Below are 18620 nucleotides of genomic sequence, written 5' to 3' on the forward strand. Positions count from 1 at the left end.
ACCCTTTAATGAAGCAAACTAATGCCTTAACTCACTCAAATAGTCAATTACTTATTAAGGTGAAACGAATGTGCGTAGAGTTTTAAAGGATGCGGATAGTCTCACCTTGATTCTGGCGCATTGCTTATCGTTTTATAGATCTATTCTCATCCACCATCTTTGTTTGTGACGTAAAGAGTGTAAGAGTCACGTTTCTGAATCGGACACTCTGAGTGGATGCAGTCACAGCCAATCGGATTCAGAGGGTTGCCTGTCAGTTCTGTTGTCATGTGTACTGAAACGAGAGCCGGTATAATTCCACGCGCGAAAACAAAATACTAAATGGAATACGTTATTTTAGTGTCTTAAAAGTAGACTGAGGTATGAAGGGTTAACTTTACATCTTAGGATAATTTTTAGTCATGTTCTGTATACATACTAACATATAAGGGTATACTTTGTGTGGTTAATCCATGTTTATGCTATAACATTAACGTTACATCACTCTTTTTCACTTCTTACTCAGTCAGCCAGAGTGCAGATATCACCATTAGATTAACAAACCTGAAACATCATCCATTTCTTGACTGCTGGTGATGACATTGTTGTCTGCTGCTGATACTGCTGCTGCTGCAGCTTGTGGCGCCTGTTTCGATGACAATAACTTTCTAATATCCATAACTGTATAGGCTATTAGCTTAAAACTCGTCAGGCACTAGGAAGGATCACTTCTTCTTCAGGGCAGGCTACACAGTACGCAGGCTAATGTCCCACAGTGGCTGCCTCTCTGGTGGACTCCGGTACTGCACATTACTCCCGAGACGTTTAAAAAAATAAAAAATAAAAGTATTTGAATTTTTTTTTTTTAAGTGAAACATCCGGGGCTTTTCAGAAAACATTCGGGGCTTGAGCCCAAGTAGCCACCCCCTAGCGCCGCCACTGCGCTAGACCATTTGGTACGGCCCTCGAGGTAATTTATAAACAAAGTGGCCTGTGCCTGGTGGTGGGGCCCAATGTGATATATTTTCAGGGGGCCCAAAATCCCTGGCGGCGCCCCTGTGTGTACTGCATGGTAGATTTACTCCAGGTTTAACTAAACTCTTATTCAAGTGTTGAAAATATTTCACATTATTAATAAAAATCTGCAAAGTAACTAAAGGTATTAAATAAATGTAGTGGAGTAAAAGTACACTATTTACCTCTGAGTTGTAGTGGAGTAGAAGTACAAAGCAGCAAACAATTGAAATACTCAAGAAAAGTGCAAGTATCTCAAAATTGTATTAAAGTACAGTACTTGAGTACTGTAAGTAAGTAAGTACTTAGTACTTTGTTACTTTACACAACTCGAATAAACATACAATTAATTAGTTTGTTTTATTAAATGTAGTGGAGTAAACCATTTGTACACCACTTTCTTTCGCTTTATCTACTGTTAAAAACATTATTAAATTGATATAAATATATATAAATAATATTTTCTACCACTTTTAGCTTTTGTATGAATGTCATTCATTCAAGAGGTTCATTATGATCGGTTGTTCCATAGACACGTTTCTCCACGGACATAAATAAAAGACGTACCTTTCTACTTCCTGTTTTGTTTTTCTTTCTACCCCTCTGCTCGGGTCGGGTAGAAATGGAATTCGCGGGGCAAGAAGTCAACCACAGTTTCCCCGTGAAGAAACGCGCTGTCTCCAGACACCGGTGGACCTTGTAAACCGCACAGAAGCAGCGGGCCGCAGTAGCACCTGCCGCGGGGCTTCAACACCCTCACTCCGCCTTGAAGTGTCCGCGACATGGCTCTCAGCTCAGGCGGCTGGGCTCCTCCAGCCCCGGTGCCTGCCTCGTCTCAGCAGGCTGCATGCGGCGGCGGCGGGACAGCGTTTACTCCCTGCTGCAGCACTGTGTTAATGTCAGTCCGGGTGTCGGTGTGTCATTCCGGGATCCGGCCCCTGTGCCTCCCCGGTACCGGCAGCGAGGCTCTGCGGCTGCAGCTCAGCATGGACCCGAGCCGGGCCGGAGAGTTCCGACTGGCGCTGAGGGACACCAGCGGAAACCGCAGTGTGGTAAGAGATGCTCTAATACACCTGTGTGCTTGGAGGGTGTGTTCCCTACCATGCTTTATATGTACCACCTTAGTGAATCCTTTAACATTGTAAACCAGTAAAGGCCTGTACACGCCATTTTACGCAGCACTACCATACAGCTTCATATTTTGGGATAAAACAACATCAGATTGTATTGTAGGCTTGTGCATATACAGCTTTTACACCACCCATGAATGCCCTCCATGTTTTGTAATGATATACTGTATAACTTAGAAACAGTAAGAAGTCACCTGTTATTGAGATTTTCACTTTCACTTTCAATTTTCCCAGAACCGAACATTGTTTTTATTTGAATGATAACATAATCAGTGGAAAATCTTACAGTGCAGTAAGATTGTCCTTGTCAGTTGGGAATTTCCAAGCAGAATACAGCCTTTAGTTTGTCATCTGCAGAAAGACAACCTTATAATATACCATCACACTTGTCACATGGTGTGATCATAAAGTCTATATTTCATCCCTTAAAATTATGGAATTGACAATTCAAGCATTGGCTGAGCAGAGGGAATTATTGGTGTCAGATACACTCATTATTCTCCTTATCAGAACAAAAATAAAGAGACTATTACAACTGAGTTACTAAGGTTAGACCAGGACAATTGTGGATTTTGTATACTGGTAATTAATCTGCATAGTTTTTGTTCAATTTAAGGATTCACAGCTCTACTCTGGCATGAAATGGCGAACTCAGACACCATGTGCGTTTACTAGTAATGCTAAAATGTTATTATATTTTATAATTGAAATATATATAATTGAAAATAGCAATGCTTTGCTTTGTATTTCTCATTCTCCCAACTGCTTTGTTTTGTGGTACTCTCGTTGTTGCCTCGGAAAGCTACCAGTGTCTTCTTCAATCTTCAGTGGTTTGTTTTAAGTGGTGTCAACAGGAGCAGTTCCCAATAAGCCTTGGGTCCTACAATTCCTATAATACAACTAAACACAATTATCATTAGACCGTCTCTCTCTGGTCAATGCTCTCATCTCTCACACCTAAACTTTATTTGCAGACTTTCTTTCAAAAATGTTTGTCAATCCAAGTTTATACTTTACAACTTTACAAATCTCCAGAGTTACAACACAGATCATGCAACAGTTTTGAGTAGCCTACTTGTGACAAGGTTGAATATTCTCATCTGTAAAATTGGCGGAGGACACAAAACTCATATTTATTTCAAAAAATATATTGTCAGATTTTCTTCCCTGCCTTTCTTCTTGTGGGTTTTATATTGTTGCACATTTCCTCTGGTTATTATCTGATGGGGACAAATCTGTTTTCTCCTTATCTTTGTTTACAATTAGCTTATCTTTTAACGCTATATTAGATCTTTTTTTCATAGGAGGCACATTTACTCAGTTGTACTGCTTGAATGACAAGTCAATTACTTCATTCCAGAAAATGTATAAGCAATTATATTATATTATTTTTCATAATCTGCTTTTGTTTTTCTAATTTTAAGGCAAACATTTGTGGGATGATTTGCTTCTATTTCATCATATCTGGGCTAGATGTAGTATGTTTTAAAGTTTTGGACTGTTGGTCGAATAAATCAAGCAACTTATCTTATATAGACATTTTAGAGAGAAAAATGTTCTCTGTACTCATTAGTTGAGTACAGAGAACATCCCCCTTCTCTTTACATCCAACACAGTTGATGGTTACATCAGCACCAAGTGTAGTTAAGTGTTATGACGTTGACCTCAATTTGCCTGTCTCACCAAACTTTGCACTCCATTCTGTACTTTTTTACAAGTTATCTGTGAGCTGTTATCCTAAAAAAGACCTGACAGGCTCAGTTTTGGCTTTTCATCTTGGTTAATTCTCGAGCAAGACAGATTTCCCTCTGGCAATTGAGATGCTTCTTGATTTGCATACTTTTGCTTTGATGCCAGCTTCCTTTTAACTTTTCAGTCTGAGCTGGCAGACTGTTCTTACAGAATCATATCAGAGCATGAATACACTCTCTGGCAGGAGGAAAATCCCCCCTCTGCTTTTTGTCTTCTACCTACAATGATCCTCCAGTGATGGCAGATTGTCTAATCTCATTTGCTTTTTGCCGTAGTGCAGGCAGGCTTTTCTTTTATTTATATTTTGCAAAGGGTAATGCAGTTTGCACCCACATTTTGTAAATGTGTTCAAGTTCATCACAAATTGATTGGCTGATGAAAAATTAAGAAAAGTTGTCATCATCAGCAATTCCTCCATGACAAGAAAACAAGATCAATTATTCAAGTGAAGTACCAAACATTTGCTGCTATAAAGAGTAAACTTCTTTTGGACTGTTGGTCTGACAAAACAATCAACTGTAATGTGCATTTCTCGGATAAATCAGACGAAGTCCTGCAATTCTGACTGAACTAGAAATAGAACAATTAGAATTATTTTTGGTGAATTGAATGGAACAGGATTGATTGACCCCCCCCCCCCCCCCCCCCCCCCCCAGTTTATCGCAGACTTTGATCTCCGCTCGGTGCAGTACGAGGTGAAATGCGCCCGCAGCCATGAGATGCGTCTGGTCGCTCCGCCCCACGACTGCATCCGCTTCAACTTCCGCTGCGACCGCGAGGCCGAGGAGTGGGCCACGGTGGTGATGTCATCACTAAGAGAGTCACATAGAGGTTTGGAGACTATTTTCTTTATTCCTCAAATATGTAACAACAACAATGTAACCATTTCTGTATTTAAGATCCATCTTTTAGGGTATTCATAACTCTCCTACATTTTTTTTTATTCAGGAGTTGCTTGTTGCTTTCGTTTGATAATTGTTTGTGTTGACAGCCCTATGCATTAAGCACTTTTGTAACACAGTTTTCAATTCTCTCCCCTGACAGTTGCGAATATTAAAATGTGTGAATCCGATGGCAGACACACTGACAGCGCAGCAGCACCGGAGCCGTGGAGCTCTGCCTCGCTGCCGCTCGCTGGTGGGTTCCTCTGTTTACCTGTGTGCGTTTTCTCACTCTCTGTTCAGAACATGCTCTAAAAATGTCACTTTTGATTGCTACCTCTTCCTTTTTTTAGAGGAGCTCTGCTTGGAGCTCGCCCGGGCGATTGAAGCAGGCGATACTCAGGCCGCCTCGCAGCACGCGTCCACTCTGGCTCGGCAAAAAGCTGTGCTGAGGATTCAGATGTCTGAAAAGAACTACGCAGAGGGAGAAATAAGGTAAGAAAATAAAAGTGTTGACCTGAGGGGAGAAATTGCCTCCAGGATATGTGTTTTTTAGACTTATAGTGCTGTATCTGTGTTTCAGTGTATCCGTGGTCGTGGAGGACGTGTCGTCTTCCTGTTGTGTCACAGTGAAAGTCTTTCCGTACATGACTGTGGCTACACTCAAGCAACAGGTAAGAAAACGGTCAATTACCCAGTCAAATAGGTTTTGAAGGTTTTCCTTTCACTTACTGCCAACACTCTGGTTCTTCAGGTGTTTCTGGAGTACGGTTTCCACCCTCGGGTGCAGCGCTGGGTGATCGGTCAGTGCCTGTGCACTGAGCCCAGGTCTCTGGCCTCCTACGGGGTGCAGAAGGACGGGGACACGGCGTACCTCTACCTGATCTCCGCCCGGCAGGCCCGCATCACCCGCCAGCTGTTCCAGCAGGACCTGGAGAGCGCCCTCCTCGCCCCCCCTCTCCCCCCAGGAAATGGCCCCACCTCCCAAGACTGGAGGGGTTACAGCACTCTGCCCTCAAGGCTTCCCCACAACAACCAGGGTAACTTCAACATGTCACAGTTTAGGCAGAAAGTATTACAACAGTCATTTATTTCTTTTCATTTTCTTGATATATTTGGAATTTAAATTATATATGAGCTTTAGGCTGCGGCCACACGAGGACGAAAACGGCTAAACGCATAGGATTAACGCAATCGCAAAAAAGCTTCCGTCCACACGCAATAGTTATCCGGATAGTGTCTGTCCACACGAGACCGCTCCGTTTAGCTCCAACCGCTGGAGAAGCTGCAGTACATATGCAGGAGCCTGTACGTGGCGCTGTAACTTCCTCCACAAAAGCAGCGAAGAAGCATGGTTGTCATGGTTGCCCTTCTGTTTATTCTCCGCGGTGGGGGCCGAGGGAACCGGGCAGAGTTTTTCGCCAGTCAACGTGTATTAAAGTTTAAATCTTCCGGACAAAATTATAAAAGTGCCGGTCAAATGTCTTCCTTGTTGTTTATTGAGCTTTAAAACAAATGAAGAACGACTCCATATAATAAAATACACGGAGCCTCTCTTTTTCCTCCCTCTCTTCGGACAGCGTCAGTGTCTGTCTCATGCAGCAGCTGATCCAGTAATGAGTGACCCGGCCGACAGTAAAAATAAACATATTTATAACTAGTTTAGGGAGTTTGAGAGGTAATTAAAATAGCTAAGGGTGATGATCTGACTTGAAGTGTGTGTTTTGCTGCAGCGGGAGGAGCTGCAGGTGAGCAGAGCTGCGTGTCTCCGTCCTGTCAGATTAGACTTCACTCGCGTTTGGGTCCATATTGAGAGAAAGATAAATAATCTGAATTCAGTGTGCAGTTTACTTTGACGCGGGGGTGAGCAGCAGAGGTGGGGAGAGGCGGGCTATTGCCTCATCATTATCAGAAAATGATCGTATAGGGCGTACACACGGAGCCGCTGGACCCCCCAGAGTGTTGCGTATGCCGCTCTATCCACCTTGGGACCCGTTATCGTTTCCTCAGTCGTTTAGTGCCGTATTCGGTCGTCCTCGTGTGGCCGAACGGTCTATATGACACTAAACAGTAACGCAAACGACCGTTTTCGTCCTCGTGTGGCCGCAGCCTTAAGGGCCTGCATTTCAGGTTTAAGGGTTATTACGTCCATATTAGGTGAACCGTGTATGACTCATAGACTAAAGAATGCTGCAGGACACTGAGGATGAACATAAAGCTTCAGTCCAGTAATCATGTGTTCGTCAGGTTTTTGAAGTATTGTTTGAAACTTCCCTTTCTACATGGGTGATGGTGATTGTTTTTGAAAAAGTGTCACTTTTTAAAATGTTCTAGGCTAATTGTAAACTTTAGAAAATACAGCTCTATGAACTCTAGTTTTTGTTTTGTTTCGGGGCACAGGTGGAGGAAGCGACAGACCTGGTGATATCACTAATCTATTGGACATAGATAACCTGCAGCTGAATGATCACACCAACAGAGCCACTAAAACACAGGTATGTAGGTAGTCTGTGAAGCACTAAACGCAATAAGAGTACATATACAAATTATTTTATTTGAGTGGGAATGGTACTTTTCGTCCTATGTACTTGGACACAATCATGTGGGCTTTTAATATAATATCTATATTTTAGTGCCATGCTGAATCAAAAAACTGTTAAGCTGTGTCCACATATACATGCATTAAGAAATGTTATCTATGAGCTAAATGCAAAGGTTTAAAATGTGATCACAAGCCTAATTATTCCTTCTTGAATCTGTTGTATCTCCCCTCCTCTCAGCAGACAGAGTGGGCTTGTCCCTCATGCACTTTCATCAACAAGCCGACCCGTCCGGGCTGCGAAATCTGTGCCACAGCCAGACCTGAAACACACATCCAGCAGGTACTGCATCATAACTAATGAAATACCTCTGTGTTCTACTTCCTGTTACATATTAACTGACGGTTGCCACTTTTTATGTTTACCATTCTCTCGCAAAGGAGAAGGGAAGAAGAGAGGATCGAGGAGAGCCTGGTTTAAGCAGCAGCTGACTGCCCATCGCCAGCTTGCCATGTATCACTGACTTACACACACATACACACACACACACACAGAATGAGTCCCATAAAGACTGTATAGTGCACTGTAGCATGACAGAGCTGCACTGGTGGAGGCTCGGACTATAAACTGTGGACTGGGGCGTCAGCTTGGACCTGTTATCTTCACGTAACATGACATACATCTGAATTTGGCAAGAACTCTTTGTTATTTATTATACAGGGTGAGTGTGATGCAATCAACACAAACGGCCTGATATTTATTTTAGGTGAGAGAATTGGACAGAAGTTTGTTGCATTTGATCTTGGCTGAAGTTGAGGGAATGTTAAAACTTTCGCCAACTGTGAAGCGAGAGAAAAGCGTTGTGCCGTTTGTTCAAGTGTTATCTGCCAAATGGTTTTAAAGCAAAATAAGAAGCCATGGCTGATGAGAGAAGGTGTTTTGCGTTTACAGGGTTGGTTGTCAAGTGCTTTTATTTTTTTATAACATTGTAATGAGTGTATTATTTTTAACAAGATGCATTGAGTAATTGATGTACATTTTATCCGTTGATCTAATTTTACTCAATTCCCTTTGAGCTGTGACTGGAATGATCTGTTTTCAGTACATTATACTGTAAAAACGTGCATTACCTGAATAAACAGTGCAAATTAAACTAATCCCATTTTGATTGTTGATCATTCTTCTGAGATGATTGATGAAGTATGGATGAACCAGGTTCAAATGAAAAAAGAATGTTAGTTTGGATGTGTTGAGCGGTGTTTGGGGTACTTCTTCATAGTCAGTGTATTTGGATCATCAACAACTCACGTGAATGATCGCAAGTGGAAAACATTAACCTGTTAAGCCCCAAGGACCCCCTCGGCGGGTCCTTTTTTTTCACGACACTGTGTCTCAGGGGATCTTAATATTTAAGAACCTATAATGTGTTATACTAGATTAACGGGAATAATCTCAGCTAACTGACGATACAAACCATGTTTACCAAAACAAAACACAAGTCTCATAAGAAGCATCTAAATGACCCCTGAGCGAAAAATGCTAACGCACTTTAGCACAGAACTCAAGATAAAAGATAGCCTTATTACTTATCGTAGCTGCACATACAAGATATCCGATTAAAGCTGAGGTTCCACAGATTATTTAGGTATATCTATCATCACTAAGTGATCCGAACTAGCGACAGGGGAAGCAAACTCAGACATCACAACACGTACCTTTACGTAGCTTTTACAGGAGATCGTCTCACCGTAGCTGTCAATCTGATCAAAAGACTGGTTCAATGGCATTAAAACGAGAAAACGCGGCTGAATCGGTTAATCCATAGGTTGATGTTTCTGGGTAATAATTGTTTTTATTTATAATCCATAATTCCATTTGTATGTAAAAATCGGAGAGTAAAAGTTAGCTGCTAATGGTAGCCACCAGAGTTATCGCAACTTCCGGTCTTGGCTATGCGGCAGACTCATACACACACACACACATTACCAAATAAGGAGTATGTGGGAGTTCCCCTCGATTCCATTGGCTCTGACGGTTAGAAAAAGATGTCAACGAGAGAGCAAAATCGAACAAGGGGGGCCAGAGATAGGTCAAATGACCCCAGAAGTGTTTTTTTTGTGCTAAATCTCTAAGAAAGGTCAAATGTCACTTGTTTTGCATCAATCTTGATACAGGGTACTTATTATATGCTGTAGTTTGGATTCCTAAAGCTTTTAGTCTACCATCCCATCATTCAATGGTGGTTTTCACTACAAGTATTTTTTTTTTTTGGACCGACACAATAATTTACACTTTTTTACTGTGTTCAATCTGAATTTACTTTAAAATAAAAACATCTATATTGATTCTGACACTTCTACATCCAACTCACAGGTGTAACCTTGCTTTGAGAAAAAGGATTATTAATTTAACCCTTTTAGAAGGGAAGATATGGTCATTTGTTCTGGGAATGTCATTTTCAAGCCTGAGACCTGAAAAACAGGCTCGGGCCGGCTTTCCGGCATTACACAGGAAATATTCATAACAGTATATGCTTAAAACAGAAAGGTACCTTTTTCAGTCTTTATTTTGGCATTTATAAATAGCAGAAAAACATGTTACACTTAAAGTTATCAAAACAAATATAAAAATATAAGATGTAGTGTATACACATCTTAAAGGATGCAGATGTCCAACAAATCGTTTCTTCCATTCCAACCGCTGTTTTCTTTCATGCATTACAATCCTGCCTGATAAAGAGCTTAAGAAAAGAAAAAAGAAAATGGACTCATTATGTATCCCAAACAAAGACATCCCAAAAAGTGTTTAACAGAAAACCATGACATGTGAAAAGATCATCCCTTCTTCCAATCAATTATGTAAGATGTTTAGTACAATACAGTCCATTCTGCTTAGTTTATAAAGAATTTTCTCCACTGTTTGAAGAGTGAAACACAGACAAAATGTCCAGACAAAGGCAGTCACTGTATTCTACCAAAGCCACATCCTCTTCTTTTCCAATCTCTCCAGAACTGTCATTCACATTTCCACCGGTGAAGACAAACCTGAGAACACCTCAGAGGGTTTTATATCATCACAATAAAAGCTCTCAGTAGTCCTGTGTGACTTAGCATTTACTTCCAGAAGAGGATGTTCCAGAAAATCAGCCAGCAGGGATAAACCAGCAAGGCTATGAGCGGGTAAACCAGAGAGCCGTACAGGCAGTGGTCCAGAATGCCCTGAGAGATGACTGACAGGTACAGCATCCAACCGTCCAGGAAGCTGATGGGCATTTCCTGCAGCTCCTGGAAGAAGAACACAGAGAAGAGGAGGGTGCAGGCCGGGCTGAGGACGATCATGACGAAGGCTGATGGGAACCTAAAGGGAGAAAAGCGAGGTTTTACTTCCACCTGGCGAACATATGGCAGTACAATGAGCAAACAGTGTGTGCAGGTGTATTACTTTGGGACGTGGGGTGTGACGAAGGCGGCCACGGGCACCAGGGTGATAGCCAGGATGAAGCCCAGGGAGAAGTTGATGAGGGCGGTGCAGCCCAGCAGCACGGCCAGGTACAGCACGGCCACCAGCTTCAGCACCTTCCAGCCCTGCTCCGTGCCCCCCCCCGAAAGGAGCCTACGACAGACAGCAGGGCGAACAAAGGTTGTACAAGTTTCCGACAAAACGGTCTCTGTTCTTGGTCTTAGCTAACTTCTGTATGTCATAGCTTCTTTTAGCCAGATGTCAGCAGAACGTATGGTTAAAGTAAGGGTGTGTATGTATTTGAGCTTGTGACGTTCAGGAAATATTTTTAAAGCTTTTAGTTCATCATCTTTTATAATCCTTTGAAAAAATACTAGTTGGTAATTTTTTTAAACTAATTTGTATTTGAAATATAATAAATGATATAAAATGTGCCCACAAATTATATCATAAGGTCACTCAGGCCAAATGTCATACTTGCTTAAAAAAAAGTAAATGTCTCTGTTTTTAATCTGTTCTTTTTCCAGATTCTTCAAACATGATATAACCTCAATGTTAATTGAATTGAACAAGAGACCATCTTGTGATCAAATCACACTAACCATGACGCCAAATTGGACCAGGTGCTTGAATTGATTTTGAACCTCAACGTAATACCTGTAAAGCTACAACAGACATATAAACACCTGGCAATGTACTCAAAACAGTTTGGTTAAATAATGGCTTAAGTGCACTACACCCTGCGAGTGGATCACTTAACATGTTTTGCTGTTATTTTTTTTAGACATTCGTCATTACCGCAAGTAAGTATTACAAAAAGAAAAACAAGTCTAATATCTGAATCAGAGTGTTGCAGGTGTAAGCATCTACCTGTTAGTGTTATGAGGCAGAGCCAGGCCTGCTGTGTACACAGCTATAGCCGTCAGGACCACAGCCTCGGTCTCAGACACTGGGAAGTGCTCCACAGCCATCTCCTGGAAGCGGATGGGCAGCGTGTACAGAGCCACTCCGGTCAGATGGCTGATCACCAGAGGGGTCAGCACCGATAGCACTCCTGGACTGGACATCTGGGAGGAAGCAGATCAGATTTTTAAAGAAACTGATTTAATAGACTCGAGATAAGTATTTTAGTTTCAGACGTGTATCTGTGTCTAACCTGCTCAGGGTCAACGACTCCGTCTTCTGTTCTCGGCGGTGGAGCTGTAAGTTGAACCCACAAATCTAAAGCCTGTATCATAGTCAAGGGCAAATCCGACATCAAGCACATACATTATATTACTGTTAAATGTAATACTGTACAGGGTTTCCCACACATAGACTTTACTTGGGCGGGGCCGCCCAGGTATATTAACTTATATTTCGCGACCCATTTAGGTTTAATCTTTTTTTATCCGTCCGCGAGTACGACGCCATCTGCGATCGATTAATTACCCCTTCTGTACCTATGCTCTGCTATCGCGTGAAGGGTCTGCTTTATGCGTTCCGCAGTAACTCTGCTGCGAGGCTCTAGCGAACAGTTCATGAGCATGCTCCACTAGCACCCCACCCCCATGCAATCAGGGCAAATCAATTTAAATAATTGTGAAAGGATACACGAAGCAGCAGGATGACGGCGAGGAGGCCGAAGGCCGGCATGTAGTAACCAATGGAGACGAAGTGAGAGAGGGACGGCATGAGGTAGAAGAAGTAGGACTGGTGTAGGCGCTCCAGTAAGTTATTCAGTTTACGATACATTCCTTCCATGAGCCTATAAATTAGGACGAGAAACAATAAAAACAGAAATGAGGTGTCAGTCAGCCTATAAAAGGTGAGTGAGTTCTATACACAAAAGCACGCCAAAGCCTAAATACAAATGTTTATTCTGACCTGCCAATTGTGGTGATGTCAGTCTTGTACTGACGGAAACTGTTGATGCCCTTGATGGTAGCAGCCTCGATGTGGTACCGCAGGAAAAGACCGTGATCCCCCCAGGACCGCCCGCTGGCCTGCTTCATCACCATGAGCATCATGGTCTGAACCGCATGGCTGTATCCCGACACACTGTCCCAGTCATTCCTCTGCAGCTATAGAAACATCCACAGGAAACAGCTAAATAAACCCTCGGTCCTAACCACTCTGCTCACCAAAAAGAGAACATTTTTGCAGGTTTAAATCTCATCACAAGCTTACCTTGCCCTGGGTGGTGCAAAGGACTCCAATCTTCTGACAGAAGGCGTAGAAGAGGTTGACTAAATCCAGGTTGGGGAGCTGCCCATTGAGGCCTTCCAGTACCAGGTCCAAACTGGTGATGACATCACTGCTGAGCTCTAGAGACAGAGCGGCCTGGATCGAACCACCGCGGCCTTGAAGGGGAGACCAGTCCATTCCTAGAGGCACCATTACAGAAGAAAAGTCCACTGAGGAGGCAGTCTTGTATGGGGGTGATAAAATACTTACAAGGATATTTGTTCATTGTTAGCGGTTAGCAGAAGAAAGACAGTTTATAAACTTTACAGTGGCAATCTTACCATATCTTGTATTTAACTTCCGCACCATTAGGAAACTAGAGTGCACTTTTTGTTAAACCAGCCTAAGAGTCCTTTTTCTTTATTGTTTTGGTTGTGTTTTTATTTCAGTAAAAGTTTTTGTGTTTTCCAAAGTCTGAATGTTTTAACAATGAATTATTCTTTGTAAGGCTGTGCTTGCCATATTATGCTATAATATCATTTGTACATAAAATGCTCTCAAAATGACGATAATCGTTTGTGTATTTCTGAAACATCCGAATAAAAGTAGTCATTGTGCCAGGCCTAGTTTGTGTCTGGTTGCTGGTGGTTACCTGTAGTGTTGGTGTGATGGTAGCCCTCCAGCCAGGCCTGCATACCAATCAGATCATGCTCATTCACCAGGAAGATGATGTCCTTGGCCCAGAACACCTGACCTATTGAGGAACACAGTAGCCATTAAAACAAAAAAAGGATTGCCAGTCAAATGGTGGAGAGGGCCGTGAGTTCTGTACTTACTCCTGAAGTACTGTGCCAAGCCAAGCAGCAGCCCCACTGCCTGGTTGTTGTTATCACCGGGGGTGCAGGGGGCACTCAGCACCAGGGCTTCAGTACGGGAAGCTCTAGGGGCCCGAAGGATCCCGTAAACATTTGTGCCTTTTACCATCTGATAAGAGGAGTGAGGTGAAGAGGAAACAAGTATTATGCTTAGATGTAAATGATAAAAAACATTTTGAGAAAAAAATGTATCTTTCACACTTCAATCAAAAACGTACATATCTCTCTTTGTTTTCATCGGGAAAGGGCAGCGTGCGTGAGAACCTCTGAGTGAACACCTCCAGCCCGTGAGACTGCATGGTCTTCACCAGCCAGTCCACTGGCATCCCACTGCAGAGACACAAGTTGCAAAATTAGACTGGTGGATTAAAACAAACATTATTTGACACTTTTAAAATGCTGTCAAACTGTGAAAGGACTCATCTATGTTCATATTACTAGTGTGTGAATAATGTAACGGCATAGACTAAGGCCTGATTGATTCAGAATAAATATCTAAATGGATTACAAATAATACAAGATCAACCATCAGATCTGTTAAATACATTTTGACCAGGATCTTTTCAGCACCACATAACCTAAGTCAGAATCATATTTTGAGACTTATTTCGCTTTAACACTTCCTGCAATTTGGAAATATCATTGTACATTTTGTCATTTTGATAAACTTCTAACTATAAAGCCCTGGCTCAGACATATATTTCCTAGAAAATAACCCAGTAGTCTATTCTATGCAGACCTTCCATGCTCTTGAAAATCAGCATCCAAATCAGTGTTATGAAATGTTTCATGTTGTATTTACGCTATTTGTGTTTCTTACCCTGCTTTCTTCTTATGTGCTGCAAACTCTCTGCCTGTGGCCAGTGCCCTCTCCCCCGCTGGAAAGCGCTCCTCCACCATGGTAGACCCCATGGCGTTCTCTGACATGTATGTCCGCAGAGTGAACGGCTCGAATGCTAAGCCCATGAACCAGGCCACACCCGCCATGTAGCAGACCACACTGGAGTGGATAGAAATAAAGACAGAAATCACAAGTGAGAGAGTATCATCTCATATTCAAGGAGGCCATACAGAGACACATTCAAAATGTTAAGATGCAGACAAAAAATACTAAATGATACAATGGTAGACAAAACTGCTTAATTGAAAATGCACACATTAAAAGCAATACATTAATTTAAATGAGAAAAAAAATCTGAATTAGTGGAAAGAGGAATAGATCTCAGAATGAGAGAAATCATGTTTGCATCAAAGGAGCTTTTGCATAGTTGCATTTTGTAATAAAGTAAACTTGCATTGTCATATTCAAACTAAAGACTCACCAGATTGGGGCATTGAGGCGGGTTAGCAGGCTGATAAAAGCCCTTCTCCTGTTGGGGTCCGACAGCAGTCCCATGTTGTTGTCCGTTGCAACGAAATTCCCTGATACACTGGGGGCTGAGGGCAACACACGCACTGTTACACTAAATATCAGCTACACATTGGCAACTGATGAGAGATTCATTTTGATCGAGGCAGAAAACAAAAAACAAATTATATATTATGTTTGATGACGACCCAACATTCAGATGAAAGATATTTCCATTCAGCTTGAGTTCATAAATCACTTCCTGCCACCCATTCTCATCCACTGACAGCTGTGGTTAGCTTGCTGCTAGCTAGCTGAATGGCTTCGCCAGAGTGTAAAATGTATTAAAATGTTTTCCTCTGCGAAAGTGATCATTATGAATAGTAACGTGGTTCATATGTAAATATATATCATCATTATATGCATGAAGACAAACCTCTTTCCAGTTTAAAGCCGGTCACATCCACCTGCAGAGGTGGGGCTTCTGAAACCGCTGCTAAATGTTTTCAATGTCCTTGTTCCTGCGGAAACATTACTGCGGCGGACCCACTTCCGGTGTGAAAAAGGGAATATAATAAAACCAGTCATAAACGGCTCTGAATAAAACTATTGAATACATCTAAAATGTTTTAGTTTTTTTAAATACAAAATAAATAAATGTTCTTCTGACAATTTTACATTTCTCGAAAAAGGTAAATTAATTTAAAATGTCTTAAACCATTGGTGTAACTATTAAAGGCCAGATTTGTGCTTTTATAAATAATAGAAACTTAAGGATTTATTTTATTTGTTAAATGATTTACAAATAATTCAAAATCTATTGTATCTGAGGTTATTCAGATGTGGGTGTTGCACTTATCTTTTCCTTATACATGTGATGTTTTGGTGTTGTTTTGTTTCTTCCCGTTAACCGTCAAGTGGGAAATAAGTTTTTTTTTGTGTGTTTCTCTTAGTATCCTAAGATACTGTTATGTTTGTCCTTCATTATTATGAAGGGCAGATCATCTATTTGTATGCATTTTGTTTTTTTTAGAAAGGGGCAGGTCACATAAGATTGTATTCTTTTCCCTGCTCCTTTTCGCTCAATGGTGTTTTGGTAGAGTCATGTTATGTGGCAATTATTGTACATTTGGTTTTGCGTACCATGAGCGGGACAAATAAAAATGAAATGAAAAAATGAAATTCTTCCATGGTGGTTATCATTATGTTTAATTTAGGGTCGACGATTGTACCTTTAAAATCTTACATTAAACTTGAAAATGTTCATGCTTGTTGTCTGGACTTTGAATGAAGGACAAGACTTAAGTGCAACTGCTCACAGATGATCAAACAACACACCAATAATGCAAGGTTTATATATTTATTAATAGCTTCAGCACACATAGACTGTACAAAAGTATAATTGTCATGGATACATAAAAAAAACATTCAGTCCACAATGTCTTCCCATCATGCCTCTCCATTCAGTTCAAGAACACTTTCCAGCCTGAAACCAAATCCACAGTCTAGATGTTCATTCCTCTTCGCCCATCACTCTGCAGAAGGCACAGAAGCTTCTTGGAGATGTTGCCGCACCACCTGATCCAGCACCTTGCTCACACCTTTACAAGCTGTCATGGCAGCTTCCATCAGAGCCTCCAAGTGATCCTGATGTAGTCTGGCATCCATCTGCAGTAGAGCGATCTGTCCCCCCCGGGGCAGCAGTGCTAAGGCCAGAGAGCTCACTCCTCCACCTTCCTCTGCATAGCAAAGGTCAGCGAGGGGCGTCTCATCCACGAACCCGACGGTGCAGGCACACACATAGTCCCTCATGGGGATGCCTGCGTCAATCACCGCCAGAGTTGCAGCATTCACGCACACGCTGTAGTTCCCGCCATCTGACTGCAGAATCTGTTTGGAAAGAAAGATTCTGGTTTCAGCACAAATAATAAATGTCTGTATTTTCTTAATCCCTTATTTCTTGCTCATCATTTACCTTGACATAGATATCTATTTGGGAGCGTGGGTAGAGCTGGGTCATCACAGCGGCTTCAAACGTCTGCTTGAGGTGGAGGCTCATCTCAGTGGACTTGCGGTCCCCGTGGGGTCTCCTCTTCCGCTCCGCCGTGCTGAAGGTGGCCATGCTGTACTGACAGTTGATAACAGCTCGATCATGACGAATCCGGCTGCGTGCACCTCGTACCTAAGGGTCGACGTATACATCAACACTTCTGGCCTTCTCCATTCAACGTTCAATGATTATACACCGCACTTTATCAGGTACACCTGTACATGTAATGCAATACAATATAAAGTTAAGCCATACATTGTTCATAAACAAAAAATAATAATTTTAAGTTAACACCATCATAGAGCTATTAACTTAACTATATTTGTATTATTAATTTGAGGTTGACATATACAGTGATATTAAACTAAACTACTTAATGTGATTGTATATAATACTTGCATGGGGGAAACACATTTCAAAGGTTGTACGCTTCAACACCACATTAAGTCATCAGTAATTTAAAAAAGAAACATTTGAAAATACATCCCTTTGCAGGACGTTTTACAGATAATAGTCGTTATAAGATTCGAAGACCAATAATTTGGCAGAGTTGTTGTACTGGAATCCTTTCAATAGAATGTAACCATAGTCTATGTACCCGAAAAGATGCCCAGGGATTGTATTGTTATCAAAACATCTCTTTAAGTTTATATGAGTTGTGTGATATTGATTTTTAACAGTTTTGTCCAGCCTAGACATTTCAAAATGTGGGTGGGGGAAACAGAATGTAGGCAGTCGTATACTTTGAACTGTCTGTGTGATAACATATGATGGGCATCAGCGGAAGTGTATATCTTCAAAACACGATGGACTGTCCAACACAACAACAGCCTGTATTGTTTTGCATGACATTTTCTCTTGACACATGCAAATACAATTATTTTTCTTCTAACGCTTGAAACTTTATTGTACATTAACCCCAATTCTGGCAGATTAAACCCGTCCTGCATTATCGTTATTATACATGCTTGCTGTTACAGGTGGCTAACCCTCTCCATCCAAAGCTACTCACTTCATGCGGCCCGTACACCACAGCCAGAGCCTTGGTGTTTCCCTGCTCTAAATACGCCGAGCCGTCCGCCTGAGCGAACACACCCATGCGGGCCTGAAACTTCCGCAGCTCGGTGGCTTTTCTTCCATCTAAACGGTATCCCTGGTCCGACAGCAGCTCCAGACCCGCCATCTTTCTGAAAAGTTGGAAACGCAACGCCCCACGTGTCTGACGCTGTACTACATTACCCATAGACCAGTGCTTCTCAAAGTGTGGTCCGCGGACCACTGGTGGTCCGTGAGGGCCCCCTAGTGGTCCGTGAGTATATTGGTAAAATGTAACATTTGAAATAAATAAATACATTTAAGTTTTCCGCACTCTCGCGGGAATATCTCTGCAATGGAGCGAGCTTAAGTTTCAATTCGATTGCATGAT

The 18620-nt window shown here is 41.8% G+C and overlaps 3 protein-coding genes across 4 annotated transcripts; 1 reads left to right on the forward strand and 2 right to left on the reverse strand.

Annotated features, from left to right (window-relative positions):
- Positions 1-1567: 1567 nt before the first annotated feature.
- sharpin (SHANK-associated RH domain interacting protein) lies at positions 1568-8453 on the forward strand. 2 transcript variants are annotated; one of them, XM_034104161.2, is made up of 9 exons: positions 1568-2045; positions 4532-4706; positions 4920-5012; positions 5110-5251; positions 5340-5430; positions 5511-5796; positions 7157-7251; positions 7537-7638; positions 7737-8453. In XM_034104161.2, exons 1-9 carry the CDS (start codon positions 1776-1778, stop codon positions 7785-7787), a joined length of 1305 nt encoding a protein of 434 aa, XP_033960052.1. In that variant the 5' UTR covers positions 1568-1775; the 3' UTR covers positions 7788-8453. The 2 variants fall into 2 exon arrangements, with proteins under 2 accessions (XP_033960052.1, XP_033960053.1); XM_034104162.2 differs by having other exon boundaries at positions 7540-7638.
- Positions 8454-9844: 1391 nt separating this feature from the next.
- On the reverse strand, positions 9845-15670 carry gpaa1 (glycosylphosphatidylinositol anchor attachment 1). Its single transcript, XM_034104160.1, has 13 exons — positions 15581-15670; positions 15119-15233; positions 14617-14796; positions 14015-14126; positions 13758-13905; positions 13574-13675; positions 12925-13121; positions 12622-12818; positions 12349-12502; positions 11912-11983; positions 11626-11822; positions 10738-10908; positions 9845-10653 (listed from the first exon to the last, which is right to left on the reverse strand). The coding sequence occupies exons 2-13, from the start codon at positions 15190-15192 to the stop codon at positions 10410-10412; spliced, it is 1848 nt and encodes a 615-aa protein (XP_033960051.1). The 5' UTR covers positions 15193-15233; positions 15581-15670; the 3' UTR covers positions 9845-10409.
- Positions 15671-16490: 820 nt separating this feature from the next.
- exosc4 (exosome component 4) lies at positions 16491-18418 on the reverse strand. Its single transcript, XM_034104163.2, has 3 exons — positions 18207-18418; positions 17120-17326; positions 16491-17034 (listed from the first exon to the last, which is right to left on the reverse strand). The coding sequence occupies exons 1-3, from the start codon at positions 18375-18377 to the stop codon at positions 16675-16677; spliced, it is 738 nt and encodes a 245-aa protein (XP_033960054.1). The 5' UTR covers positions 18378-18418; the 3' UTR covers positions 16491-16674.
- Between the last annotated feature and the right edge of the window lie 202 nt (positions 18419-18620).

Source organism: Pseudochaenichthys georgianus, chromosome 17 (genome assembly GCF_902827115.2).
Source record: "Pseudochaenichthys georgianus chromosome 17, fPseGeo1.2, whole genome shotgun sequence".
Taxonomy (NCBI): domain Eukaryota; kingdom Metazoa; phylum Chordata; class Actinopteri; order Perciformes; family Channichthyidae; genus Pseudochaenichthys; species Pseudochaenichthys georgianus.

Excerpts from the sequence above, each read along its gene's own strand:
- sharpin (XM_034104161.2), top strand. The coding sequence starts at position 1,776 with ATGGCTCTCAGCTCAGGCGGCTGGGCTCCTCCAGCCCCGGTGCCTGCC. Across the intron at positions 5,013-5,109 it reads TGCCTCGCTGCCGCTCGCTG|AGGAGCTCTGCTTGGAGCTC; the intron begins GTGGGTTCCTCT and ends TCCTTTTTTTAG. Across the intron at positions 5,431-5,510 it reads TGGCTACACTCAAGCAACAG|GTGTTTCTGGAGTACGGTTT; the intron begins GTAAGAAAACGG and ends CTGGTTCTTCAG.
- gpaa1 (XM_034104160.1), bottom strand. The coding sequence starts at position 15,192 with ATGGGACTGCTGTCGGACCCCAACAGGAGAAGGGCTTTTATCAGCCTG. Across the intron at positions 11,984-12,348 it reads CCGTCATCCTGCTGCTTCGT|GCTTTAGATTTGTGGGTTCA; the intron begins GTATCCTTTCAC and ends ACTATGATACAG. Across the intron at positions 10,654-10,737 it reads GTCACACCCCACGTCCCAAA|GTTCCCATCAGCCTTCGTCA; the intron begins GTAATACACCTG and ends TTCTCCCTTTAG.
- exosc4 (XM_034104163.2), bottom strand. The coding sequence starts at position 18,377 with ATGGCGGGTCTGGAGCTGCTGTCGGACCAGGGATACCGTTTAGATGGA. Across the intron at positions 17,327-18,206 it reads TGGTGTACGGGCCGCATGAA|GTACGAGGTGCACGCAGCCG; the intron begins GTGAGTAGCTTT and ends GTCGACCCTTAG. Across the intron at positions 17,035-17,119 it reads AAATAGATATCTATGTCAAG|ATTCTGCAGTCAGATGGCGG; the intron begins GTAAATGATGAG and ends CTTTCCAAACAG.